Genomic DNA, 12910 nt, shown 5'->3' on the forward strand with positions numbered 1-12910 from the left:
CCCCGCCCCCCCCCCCCTCACCCCCATCCCCTTCCCTCTCAATCTGTCTCTGTCTCCCTCTTATCCTCTGTGTTTCTCTCTATGGGTTTTGTTTCCTTGTTTTCCACTCTGACAAATGCAACATGAATGGGAAAGAGGCGCCCAGCTGCCCAGAAGGGCAAGCCAGGCAAGCCGGGCAAGGAGACCCCACACCCACACCTACCTCATTTAAGTGTTGGATTTTTTGCTGTTTTGAAATGTGAGACCCTCTCCAAGCCCCCTACTGCCCCAACCCTCTCCCCCACCTCACTGCCCTCTTCTGAGTGGGTGGAAGGGGGTAGGAGGAGGAAGAAAACAACAACAACAAAAAATCCATCTTTGTTTTTAATTCTGGGCATGGGATGGCGGCTGAGGCTAATGATGATGAAGATTGGGGATGACTGGCCCCTAGTTGCTCTAGGACTTCCTTCTCCATCTGGACATGGGGGTAGGAGGGATGTGCTAAACCTAGGACCAGGATATTTCCCTCCTGTTTTCCCAACCCCATCATGAGCCCATTTGCCCTCCAGCCCCTGGATGGGGTGGGTGGGTGATAGAGGTGAGGGCTATCCCTGAGTGGCATGCCCATACCCAGTGAGGCAGGGTGTGGCCCAGAGCTCCCACTTTCCCTCAGTCACCAAACTGCTGCTGGTCTGGTGGGAAGGGGTGGTGATGTGGGGGTGGGGAGCTTAGTGTCAGCGCGGGGAGGGTGGGGGGTATTTATCTATTTATACATGGGATTGTACATAGTCTTGTGGGGCATGGGGGAGCCGGCTGGAGGTGAGAACCCTCCCCTCTCCCCCCACCCCCGGGGAGAGCAAATGTAAAACTACTAATTTTTGTGCTTTATATATTCTATATAAATATATCTATTTTCTTTTTACAAAACCAGTTTATAAATGGTAGGGGGGTGTGGGGCGGATACATGGAGCTCCCCTTGTGGGGGAGCCCCCTCCATTACCCAACCTACCGCCCTTTTCCTCACTCCCTCCTCCCCACCCCCTGGCTGTGACTGCTGTAAGATGGGGGTATAGAGGCTGGGCAATTCCCACCCCCTATTGTATAGTTGGACTACGTTATAACGCACAAAAGTGAGCTGGCCCCAGGGGGAGCCAGAGGGTGATGGGTTCCCTGCCTCCCTTTCCTTCCCCTTTCTGCCCAAGCTTGTGCTGCAGTTGAACCTCTTCCTGGGGTAGGGGTAGATCAGGGGGTGGGGGAAGCCCCAGACCCCTGTGTGGTAGGGAGCCGTGGGGATGAAGATGAAGCTTATATGCAGTTCTCTCCTAGGGGCTGTGGGCAAAGGGCATTTTGTAATTAATATTTTCAAGAATCAAATGTATGGAGTGTAGGGATGGGCTTGGTGGTTGGTGGTGGATGGGTGGGCCTGCTGGAAGGGGAGCACAGTCGCTGTTGTGATTTTAGGTTTGTTTTTGTTTGTTTTTGAATTGGGGGATTGCGGATTGATGGGGGTAGGGAGATTTTTTTTTTTTTTAAGCTGCTTCCTCAACTGTTTCAAGCTGCAAATGTTTAAGAGAATAACATCCCTCCACCCTCACAGAAACCACTGTAATTAAATCAGACAGTGGGGAGACTGGGCTGCTGCTCCCAAAGCCATTTCCAAGAGCAAAAGGTCTAGGCTACAGGGATGGGGAGATTGGCTCCTGTGAGTCAGGCTCTGGTTGGGGCCTGGGCCCTGGGATTGGGAAAGGGGATGGGGCAGACTTTGTAAGCATATGCTAGGTATCCGATAGTCCTGTAGAATTTAGTAAAGAAACCTTATACAGTTTTTAATTTTTATATAAACTAACTCAGACCCAAGTTACAAGGTTGGAATTTTGGTTGTTGGTGTTTTTTTTAAGTACCCCGCCTGTATAATTGCATCAGAATTCCCTCCTCCTCCCTCCCCCGTGTTTGTATTTTGGGTTGGTTTACACTTGCACATACTCAATTTTCAGTTTTTCCCCTTTACAGTCTTCTCCCCTCACCTCCAGGACCCTCCCCCTTTTAAAAAAATAAATCGCTGACAAGTGTGAATCCCGTGAAGACTTTATTTTGTGTTGTGTGTATCCTGTACAGCAAGGTTGGTCTTTCGTAACAGCGGATGAAATGATTCCCTTTTAAAGTGCCCTCTCCCTCCACCCCCAGCGCCCCGTCCTTGGCATGTTTTGTATCAGCGATCATTCTGAACTGTACATAATTTATGTTGCAAGAGGCAAAGGGCAAGTTTTGGATTTTGCTTCTTCCAAGTTTGTTTTTAAACGACAAATAAAAAGAGAACATTTTAAATACAAGTGGCTCCGTCCCGTCACCCTCGCCGTCAGCCCGACTTGTGAGGTCCGAGAGGACCCAGGGGAGGGCGCTTTCCAGGCCGGGCCGCGCCGGAAAAGTGCGCTCCGCGCCTTCCGCCCTTGCTGGCGTTTGTTCTGACGCAAGCGGAAGTGGCGTCGCGGTACCGGACGTGGGGCGGGGCCTCCCTCCTTCCCCAGCGAACTTCTAAAGTGAACGCAGCCAGCGGGCGCCTCCTGCAATGGAGACGGTGAGGAGCGCGGAAAGGGGCCTGGGAGGCCGGGCAGGGGCGGGCGCCGGTGCCCAGGAAACGAGAGGCCGGGTGTCTGTCCTGTCCGTGACCCTGGCCCTCCGCTCCCTCGCCGGGCGCACCTCCGGGGTCTGGGCCGCGCGCTTACTCCCAGCCCGAGCGGGCAGTGACACCCAGCTCCCTCTTCAAATTCCGCGCACACCCTGGCGATTTCAGGACTCCTTTTGTCCTAGCTCCTCAGGCCCCGCAGAGGCTCCTGTGAGAGGCGGGCGGGGGGGTCCCCCGCTTGCAGGCATCACCTGGCCCTGGTTGTCTAAGTGCGATCGCTGCGATCCCTGGCAGGAGGGACATCTGAAAGACACACTGCCTCAAGGTGTCCGACGAGCTCACATTCCCTTAATAAGACTGAAGAGTGGGGTTTCTCTAAAGGAGGGATTGTTCAGTGGTAGAGGCCGCTGTGTCCCTGGACAAGTTTTAGGTCATGCCCAGCTCTGCGATTCCAAGCAGGCATGTTGGCATTTCATTCTTGGCGAGCAGGCATTGACTAATTGTGGCAGGTCCGCCATCCTTCCCGGGATGCTGCAGACTGCCTGCTACAGGGACCCGCCCTCACTCTCAGGAGCCTTTTCTAGCACCCTGGAACCCTTCCCATTAACTTCCCTCTCCTGTCAGGCAGAGTAATTCTTCCTATCTTGGTTTTTATCATCTGCTACTGTAGTTGTGTACAGGCTGCAGGTTCACTGTTCTTTGGGTCAGTTATCTGCCCAGAGCAATTATTTTACCGTATACTTTCTCTACCTGCAGAGAGGTCATGTCCCTCAGGTTATAAAGAAGAAAACAAACCAAAGTGGTAAAGTGATTTGCAATTGCTCCCCTAGGCAAGAGAGTCATTTCAGAGGAAGGGAGAGAGAGAGAAACATCAATGATGAGAGAGAATCATTGATCAGCTGCCTCCTGCATGCCCCACACGGATCAAGCCCGCAACTCAGCATGTGCTCTGATGGAGAATCAAACTGTGACCTCCTAGTTCATAGGTCAATGCTCAACCACTGAGCCACAGTGGCAGGGCACAAAGTATTTTTATATAGATTTTATAACTTAACCCTCACACTTTTTGTACTAGATTAGGTTCTTGGGATAGAAATTATTTTAAAAAGAAAAAGAAAAACCCCTGTTTTTGAAGATGCTCAGCCTAACTGGAGTGGGGCTGAGGGCAAGCCAGTGACAGCTGTTATTTAAGGTAGACTATAATAAATGCTATTTTCAGGAGGCAAACAAAGGACTGTGGAAGCATAAAGGAGGGAGAAATTACTGTGAACCTGAGAGAGGACATTGCAGGCTTAGAGAACAGTGTGAACAAGGGCATAAAAATCCAGGTATATAGAGATTAATTGAGGAAGAGCCAGTGGCTTAATGTTGCTGGAGTTTGGGATTTGGGTCACAGTGAGGCAGAAAGACTGGGAAAACAGGCCGAGGTTGGGTTGAAGGTATTGCATACCTTGCTAAGTTTGATCTTTGTTTTGTAATAAGGGAACCCATGAAGATTTATGAGCAAGGCAGTGAGTGTGATTAAAGAATGTTCTTTTTAATATATATATACTAGAGGCCTGGTGCACAAAATTTGTGCACTTGGGTAGGGGTCCCTCAGCCCAGCCTGTGCCCTCTCGCAGTCTGGGAGCCTTTGGGGAATGTCCAACTGATGGCTTAGGCCCACTCCCCCCAGGGCGCTGTCAGTCGGCCATCCTTAGTGCTGGCTCGGAGGCGGTTCCCCCAGTGATTGACAGGGAAAGGACAGGTGATTTCCCTGGGAGCATGAAGCTGTGGCTTCCTGGTGAAGCTGCCCAGATGACCATGCTTATAATGTCTGTCCTTCCTTTTGCTTTCTTCCTATTATTAATATTAATAAACTAGCTAGTTACCGTAATAATGAATCTATTTTATTTGTATATTTATTTATTTAAAATATTTTTTATTGATTTCATAGAGGAAGGGAGAGGGGAGAGAGAGATAGAAACACCAATGATGAGAGAATCATTGATTGGCTGCCTCCTACATGTCCCACACTGGGGATTGAGCCCTTAACCCGGGCATATGCCCTTGACCGGAATTGAACCCAGGACCCTTCAGTCCACAAGCCAATGCTCTATCCACTGAGCCAAACCGGCTAGGGCAAGAATGTTCTTAACAGCGTTCTGTAAATGGATGGATCTTCAGGAAGTAGTGAGTTCCTAGTTGCTAGAGATGAAAGTCTCTCCCAAAACTGAGATGCTTGGCTGGCAAAAGAACGTGGTAACAGCATGAAAGAAGAATTAAAGAAGAGATAGCTTGACCTGCGTGGCTCAATGGTTGAGCATCAATCTATGAACCAGGAAGTTACTGTTCAATTCCCAGTCAGGCCACATGGCTAGGATGTGGGCTTAGTCCCCAGTGTGAGGCGTGCAGGAGGCAACCAATCAATGATTCTCATCACTTATTTTTTAAAATATATTTTTATTGATTTCAGAGAGGAATGGAGAGGGAGATAGATAGAAACATCAGCTTAGCTGATAGATGTTAAGGATAGGTTTAGGTCATGCCCTGCTCTTGTGATTCTAAGCAGACATGTTGGCATAGCTCATTCTTAGAGGAATCAAGATTACAGTTCTTAAGCACCTAGGAGGAGAGCAGTGCCAAAAACAAATATGGGAAGCACAGTAAATAGGATTGGAGGGAGAGATGCTGTTCTGTTTTGCATTGAAACATTTGAAGAGTCCGTGACATCTGTGTTGGCTAGCAAACAATTGGAAATGTGGATCAGGAGTCTGAAAGAAATTGTGAGTCTATGTGTCAGATCTAACCTGTGCCTCTCTACTAATATTTTGTACTTTGTAGTACAGTGGTACTTTCTCAGGTCCCCTATATTATTTTTTAAAATATATTTCTATGGATTTCAGAGAGGAAGAGAGAGAGAGAGAAACATCAATGAAGAGAGAGAACCCTTAATCGGCTGCCTCCTACACACCCCACACTGGGGATCGAGCCCACAATCCAGGCAAGTGCACATATTGGGCATCCAGCCCGCAACCCAGGCATGTGCCCTGACCCAGAATCAAACCATGATCTCCTGGTTCATAGGTCAATGCTCAAGTACTGAGCCACGCTGGCCAGGCCCCCTATGTTATTAGTTGAGGGGAGCCCTAGCTGGTTTGGCTCAGTGGATAGAGCATCAGCCTGCAGACTGAAGGGTCCCAGGTTCGATTCTGGTCAAGGGCACGTGCCCGGGTTGCGGGTTGGATCCCAGTATGAGGCGTGCAGAAGGCAGCCAGTCAATTATTCTCTCTCATCATTGATGTTTCTACCTCTCTCCCCTTCCTTCCTCTCTGAAATCAGTAAAAATATATTTTAAAAAAAGTTAAGGGGAATGGACATAATTACCCCACTCCTGTGTGTAGGGATAGGAAGATAAAGCCATATTCAGTTGTGTCTGACTCTCTTCTGTAGTTATCTGTGTCTCTATTTTTGCTGGATGTCTCTTTTTTCTCTCTGTACCTTAGTCTTAGGTCTTTGTTCATATTAGCATGCATCATTATCATCAATTTGAAAGTTAAAAAATAAAAACAATATGCAGAACTCCATGTTAGATGGTATGGGGGATATAAATAAGTATAAAATAGTTCCAGGATTCCAGGAATTTATAATCTGTTTGGATAGATAATGAACAAAATAACTGTAGCACAGTTTGGTATGTAAATATTATATGGTGGCTATAATTCTACAAGTAGTTGTTTCTGTGGCTTTGTATATAGATTTTTGTGAGACTATTATATACCATGTGTGTATCTTTTTCTTAAATTGATTTTAGAGAGAGGAAGGGAGAGAGAGAGAGAAACATCAATTTGTTGTTCCACTTATTTATGCATTTATTGGTTAATTCTTGCATATGCCCTGACTGGGGATTGAACACACCATCTTGGTGTATCAGGATGATGCTCTAACAGTTAGAGTCTAACCAACTGAGCTACCTGGCCAGAGCCCATGTATGTATCTTTAGCACTAAACAGCCAGCCCTTTCTCCCACTTACAAGTGATGAGGCTGCTATTCTGATAGCATTGCCAAAATGCCAGGCCAAGTTGATGGTCTTATGCAGCCCAGAGAAGGAGATTACCCCCCTTTCCCCTTACCCTCACCCTGGCCCATTGGGGCAGGGAAGTTTAAGGCTATCCAGCCAACTTGACCCTGCTTACCAGTCAGCTTCCCATGTTCAATCCAAGGCCTTTAACTTCATATTACTACAGCAGCTATGTAGGTGAAGTATGACTTTAAGTTAGTTTGGGGATATTACCCACAGCAAATAGAGCCAAACTGTTGATTCCAGTGGATGAAAATTATGATCCCTCCTGGGTTCCTAGATAACAATGAAATTTCCAAATGTTTCCACTTGAGGGAGCATAGAGATGATTCTAAAGGTTTCTCTGTATTCAGAGCACTCTCTAATAGACTGTCATGGGCAAGGAGACTTGGTAAACCAGCATCCTCTGAGCTGTGGCAGCCTTCCACTCAAGGGTGCTGAGAGAACTGAGGTCCCTCATTCAGAACATTTATGCTGCTCATCCACCCCTCAGTCATTCTAACTTTGACTCTGACAGACAGCTGCTGGGATCTTCCCCAGATTGGCCCTCAATGGTAAGGTATATGCCTGGTTCCGGTGCTTACAGTTATGCTTAGTGAGTGTTTGGGAAAGCAGTGTTTTCTCTGGCTTCTGTGTTTTTATAAAGTAGACCTGTGAGAATCTTGTGGGACCAGCCCTAGCTCAGATATTTTTAGTCTCAGCTTTAAGACCTATTGTTTCACCGGGCAGTATAGTATATAAGGACATGAGCTTTGGAAACGCACAGATCTATGTTCAAATCGCTATTCCACCCTTACCAGCCATATGACCGTGGGCAGGCTGCTTAATATTTCTTAAACCTCAGTTTCCTAACCTGTGAAAATAAGGCTAACAATAATATTTACCTCAGGGTTATGAAGATTAAATGAGATAATATAGCACTTTAAAGGAAGTTGTCAGTTTACCAGCCCTTCTCCTAATGCTAAGCTAAAATGGATGGAGCCTAGGATAGCCTGAATCTTTGTTTCTCTTGTCTCTCCAGGTCATTTCTTCAGATAACTCTCCAGCTCTGGAAAATGAGTATCCTCAAGGTAAGTGTACTGAAGAAAGGAAACTGAGTATGAAAGCAATAGCCCAAGGCTAACTTCAGCAATGCTTTTGAACCTCTCCCAGGGTCCCCCTTGGGAAATCAAAGCTGACCAGATAATGTACCAAACCATATAAACCAGGAACAGTAATTTGGCAAGATTGCCAAGGAATAAATCTTGGGTAAAGTAGGGATGATTAATATCAAACCACCTGAGAGAAACTTTTGAGGTACAGGGAAACTTCCACAGGCAATTCTAGGCTGGCAAACTATGTTTTAGAAGTTCCTGGTATTTTCTGAGTAGCACAGAAATAATGCCACTAGAAGTTTTTATCATCCAGCAAGCTCAGTGTACACAAATTATAGAAAGGCCTTGAAAGCCCTTAGAACTAATCTAGAATAAAGGTACTAAACCCTAAAGTCCAGGCGATTCCAGCACTGTACCTGGTTAGAATGGAATGGCCCAATTCTAGGTCATCTAGAAATAGGCAGAACTCACAGGCACCTCTGGTAAAGGATTTTGGCCAGGAATACTCTTAAGTCTTCTAAGGACACATTTATGGCATTAGGAGTACACACTTTCTCAGAGGATTGAAATAGGGGCTAAGATCCTAGGACATAGTATTAAGATTTTATGAGTTCTCCACAAGAATTTTTTAATGTTCCATTTCCATTTTGTTGGTATCCCAAAAAAGATAATCATATAGTGATATTTTGAATTATCTGGATGGCTCTTGATAATTGAGTACTGCCACATGGTATCAGTGTCTATTTTATGTTTCTGAGTACATTTGCATCAACACCAAGGCAGGGGCCAAAAACTCAAACTGTCTACATAGACCAAGCAGTGATGGGTACATATGACTACAACAACCTGTAGATCTTGCCTCATCTAAAAGGAGGCAGTAACTATCCAGGTCTGATCAATTGTTACTCTTCAGAATTCAAGACCTACTTTTGTCAGATCTTCTGATTTTGAAAAGAAACTAAGAATTTTGATTTGTATGTAAATCTCCAAATTTTTAAAATTTATTTTAGAGAGAGAGGACGGGAGAAGGATAGAGAGAGAAACCTCGATTGGCTACCTCTACTGTGGATTGAAAATGATAATATTTAACTATCAGCGTAATGTGTCTTAAACTGATGTCAAAAGACATGTATTTTGGGAGTCTGTGGGTTTTCAAATTTGAAAACCAATGGTGAGCTTCTAGTTAAAAATGGTGGATTGAATGCATACATCTACTTTCATTCCTTCACAAAAAGCCACTAAAATAAACAAAGAATTTTTTAAGGTACAAATACACTAAAATAGGAAGAACAAGAGAGGAGGCCATAGCAATGAATTTTGAAAGCTGGAAAGCAGACGGATGAGTGGTAAATGACTTAGCAGACCTGAGAAAGCTGAATTATAAACTAGCAGTGGGGAAAGCCAAGAAGCACTGAAGGTCTGAGAAGCAGTCAGATCCCAAGACTCCCTCCTTCATTGAGTGCAGCTGGACAACTCCCCTTTCCAACTTTGGCAAAGACTGGAGGTCTGGAGAGGTTTGGGTCCAGCTGAGGACTGAGGTACTTCACTAAACAGGAGAAGTGAACTAGACTTAATGCCAAAATCCCAGGCCTTTTCCCCCTTCCAGTTTCCAGAATGTTGACAGGAAAGACTTCACCTTCCAAGCGCAGCATTGAATAAATAATCCTCTCCAGAAGTCCCTTAAGGGAAAGCCCTACAAATATAAGTGTTGAGTGTTCCCTATCCAAATGGCTCACAGTCAGCAAAGCTCATTGACACACTTAGGGCTTACAATCAGCTTTAAAGACTCCACTCTTAAAATATGGTTTGAATTCTCCTTTAAACCAAGGATTACCAGAGATCTAAAGAAAGCCTCTAACATTTATTAAAAAAGGTGATCCAAACTGCCTCTCTCATGAAAAGAAACAAAGAAAAAGCAATGGAGGAGGAAAGTCAATGCATAAAGAAGAAAACTTCAAATTAACAATACATACTCAGATAAAGAGTATATTAGCACCATGAAACAAGTACCAGGATACACTCTTTTTCTAAAACCTTTAGAAAACAAAAAGGACCTCTTGGGCATTAAAAATATAGTAGCAGTCCAGTGGGCGTGGCTCGGTGGTTGAGTGGCTCAGTGGTTGAGCTTCGACCTATGAACCAGAAGGTCAGGGTTTGATTCCAGGTCAGGGCACATACCTGGGTTGTGGGCTTAATCCTCACTGTGGGGCATGCAGGAGGCAGCCGAACAATGATTCTCTCTCATCATTGATGTTTCTATCTCTCTCCCTCTCCCTTCCTCTCTGAAATCAATAAAAATCCATTTTTTAAAAAGAAGACGAGCCAGAACCGGTTTGGCTCAGTGGATAGAGCGTCGGCCTGCGGACTGAGGGGTCCCGGGTTCGATTCCGGTCAAGGGCATGTACCTGAGTTGCGGGCACATCCCCAGTGGGAGATGTGCAGGAGGCGGCTGATCGATGTTTCTCTCTCATCGATGTTTCTAACTCTCTATCTCTCTCCCTTCCTCTCTGTAAAAAAATCAATAAAATATATTTTTTAAAAAAAAGAAGACGAAAAACAACATATAAGACAGCAAAAATTTTTAAATAAGCAGGAGGTTTCAAAATCAAGTTGAGGAAATCTACCAGAAGTAGAATTAGAAATGAAAGAAGTAAAGCCCGGCTGGCATGGCTCAGTGGTTGAGCTTCGACCTATGAACCAGGAGGTCACAGTTTGATTCCTGGTCAGGGCACGTGCCCAGGTTTCGGGCTAGACCCCCAGTATGGGGCGTGCAGGAGGCAGCCAATCCATGGTTCTGTCTCATCATTAATGCTTCTCTCTCTATCTCCCTCCCTCTCTGAAGTCAATAAAAATATTTGTTTTAAGTGGAAAAAAAATCAAAGTACTAGAGCTCGGCTGGTGTAGCTCAGTGGTTGAGCATCGACCCAGGAACCAAGAGGCCACCAGTTTGATTCCTGGTCGGGGTACATGCCCCGGTTGTGGGCTCATGTGTGGGCTCAATCCCCTGTGGGGGGTGTGCAGGAGACAACCAATCAATGATGTTTCTTTCTCATTGATGTTTCTGTCTCTCTATCCCTCTCCCTTCCTCTCTCTCTAAAAAATCAATAAAAACATATTTTAAAAAAACAAAGTAGAAAACAGGAGGAAAAAAATATTTTAAAAACAACAATAAAAACTCACCCCACAAAAAATAAAACCTTAAAGGGTCAGTCTAGGAATTCTAATATCTAAATAATAGGAGTTACAGAAAGAGAAAAATGACAACACAGAGCAAAGAAAATGATCAAGGAAATAATTCAAGAACTTTTCCTAAAACTGAAGGACATTAGTTTTCATACTGATAGGACTCATTAAATATTCAGCACAGTGGATGAAATTGACCCACCCAAAGCACAATTGTCATGAGATTTCAAAATGCTGGAAACAAAGAGAAGATCCTGAGTTTCCAGAGCGGTCAAAAGAAGTCACATACAAAGAGTCAGAATTGCTTCAGACTCTGAACATACCAGAAGCTAGAAGGCAGTGGAGCAATGTCTTCAACATCCTGCAGGAAAATAAATTCTAACCTAGAATTCTGTATCCATCCAAATTCTAAATCAAAGAGCATGTAAAAGATATCTGCAGGCTGCAAGGTCTCAAAAAATTTACCTCCCATGCACCCTTTCTCATGAAGCTACTGGAAGATGTGCTCCACCAAAACAAGGGAGTAGTCAAAAAGATGAAAACATGGGATACAGGACACAAGGAAAGCCAATACAGGAGAGTCGTGAAAGGGGTCCCCTTGATGGTAATGAGAGAAGATTTCAGGGTGACAGCAGTGCATACCAGGCTAACCAGCCCAGATTTGAGCCAGTCACAAAGCTCCAGAGAGACCTCTTTGTGTAGTTTAAATTGATAGACTATGCTTCTGAATTTCTTAAAAGGAGATTTAAAGAACTGGTGAAGTTTGATGATTGAATTAGTTACAAATACTATACATAGAAAATTAAGCAAATGAAGAGATAATTATTAACTCTAGGGAAAATAAAGTTGTGAAAGAAAGAAATCAGAGTTGACTATTTGTTTTAGCTCTGAATAATGAATATTCAGTCAAAATTATTTAAATATTGATGTAACCAACATTATATTTTAACTTTTGGAAGAAGGGGGGGAATGGATGGTGCATGTCTGTAATGGGGTCCTGTTAGAAAAGAGAACAAAAAATTCTCATATTTCTTGGATGATAATGGATAATTCCCAAAAGTGAAAAAAGGAGCAAAAAAGTACCAAAATGCCCTACCTGGTTTGGGTCAGTGGATAGAGCATTGGCCTGTGGATTTCAGGTCCCGGGCTGGGGCTTGATTCTGGTCAAGGGCACATGCCCGGGTTATGGGCTCGATCCCTAGTAGGGGGCATGCAGGAAGCAGCAGATCAATGATTCTCATCATTGATGTTTCTATCTCTCTCTCCCTCTCCCTTCCTCTCTGAAATCAATTAAAATATATATATATATTTTAAAGTACCAAAATAATCAGCTAAAAGAGGTCTCATCTCTGGGTAAGGGTTATTATAGGGAGTGGGTGCCAGGGATGGCAGTTTTTCTTGACAAAATTTGTAGAACAATTTGACTCTTTAAACTGTGTACCTGAATAACTTTGGTAAAAAACAGAAGTTAAAGACAAACAACTGGCATAGGATTAAGTACGTAAACTTAGGAATCAGGTAGATCTGTGTTTGAGTCTTGTCACTTCACTTACTAATGGTGTGAACTAACTGTTTCCACCTTTCTCACCTAAAAAATGAGGACAATATTTACCTTGCAGATTTGTTGAAAGGATTAAATAAATAATGTAGTATTTTTAAGTATACACAGTCTAGCAGGGAGCATTTTTGGGCTATTATTTTGGGGCTTGTTTCTCTTGTTAGACCAAGCAATTAAAATCAAAAGATTGGAAAGGTAAACATAGCCAGAGTCTCATTTGACTGGAATAGGTGGGATGGTTTCTCATTCACAGCGTTATCCCAAGACGGACTCTCAAGGTGTTTTAGTCCAGGTTGATTGAGCACTGGGCTCCAACTTCATGTTAATCTGAAATGGCCCAACTTGGACCATGATGTTCTCATCTGAAGCTTACTTAAAAAGAAGAAGAAGAAGAAGAAGAAGAAGAAGGAGA

At 44.3% G+C, this 12910-nt stretch overlaps 1 protein-coding gene across 2 annotated transcripts in view; it reads left to right on the forward strand.

The window, feature by feature from the left end:
• Positions 1-2451: 2451 nt before the first annotated feature.
• PRKAG1 (protein kinase, AMP-activated, gamma 1 non-catalytic subunit) overlaps positions 2452-12910 on the forward strand; it is a 14434-nt gene continuing 3975 nt past the window's right edge. Inside the window, exons 1-2 of one of the 2 annotated variants that reach the window (XM_005877347.2) lie at positions 2452-2554; positions 7685-7733. In XM_005877347.2, the coding sequence (XP_005877409.1) occupies positions 2546-2554; positions 7685-7733 (58 nt within the window). In that variant the 5' untranslated portion in view covers positions 2452-2545. The remainder of the gene's footprint in view (positions 2555-7684; positions 7734-12910) is intronic. The other variant, XM_014548618.1, reaches the window with a different exon arrangement.

The sequence above is a fragment of the Myotis brandtii genome, unplaced genomic scaffold (assembly GCF_000412655.1).
Source record: "Myotis brandtii unplaced genomic scaffold, ASM41265v1 scaffold517, whole genome shotgun sequence".
In the NCBI taxonomy this organism is placed as follows: Eukaryota; Metazoa; Chordata; class Mammalia; order Chiroptera; family Vespertilionidae; genus Myotis; species Myotis brandtii.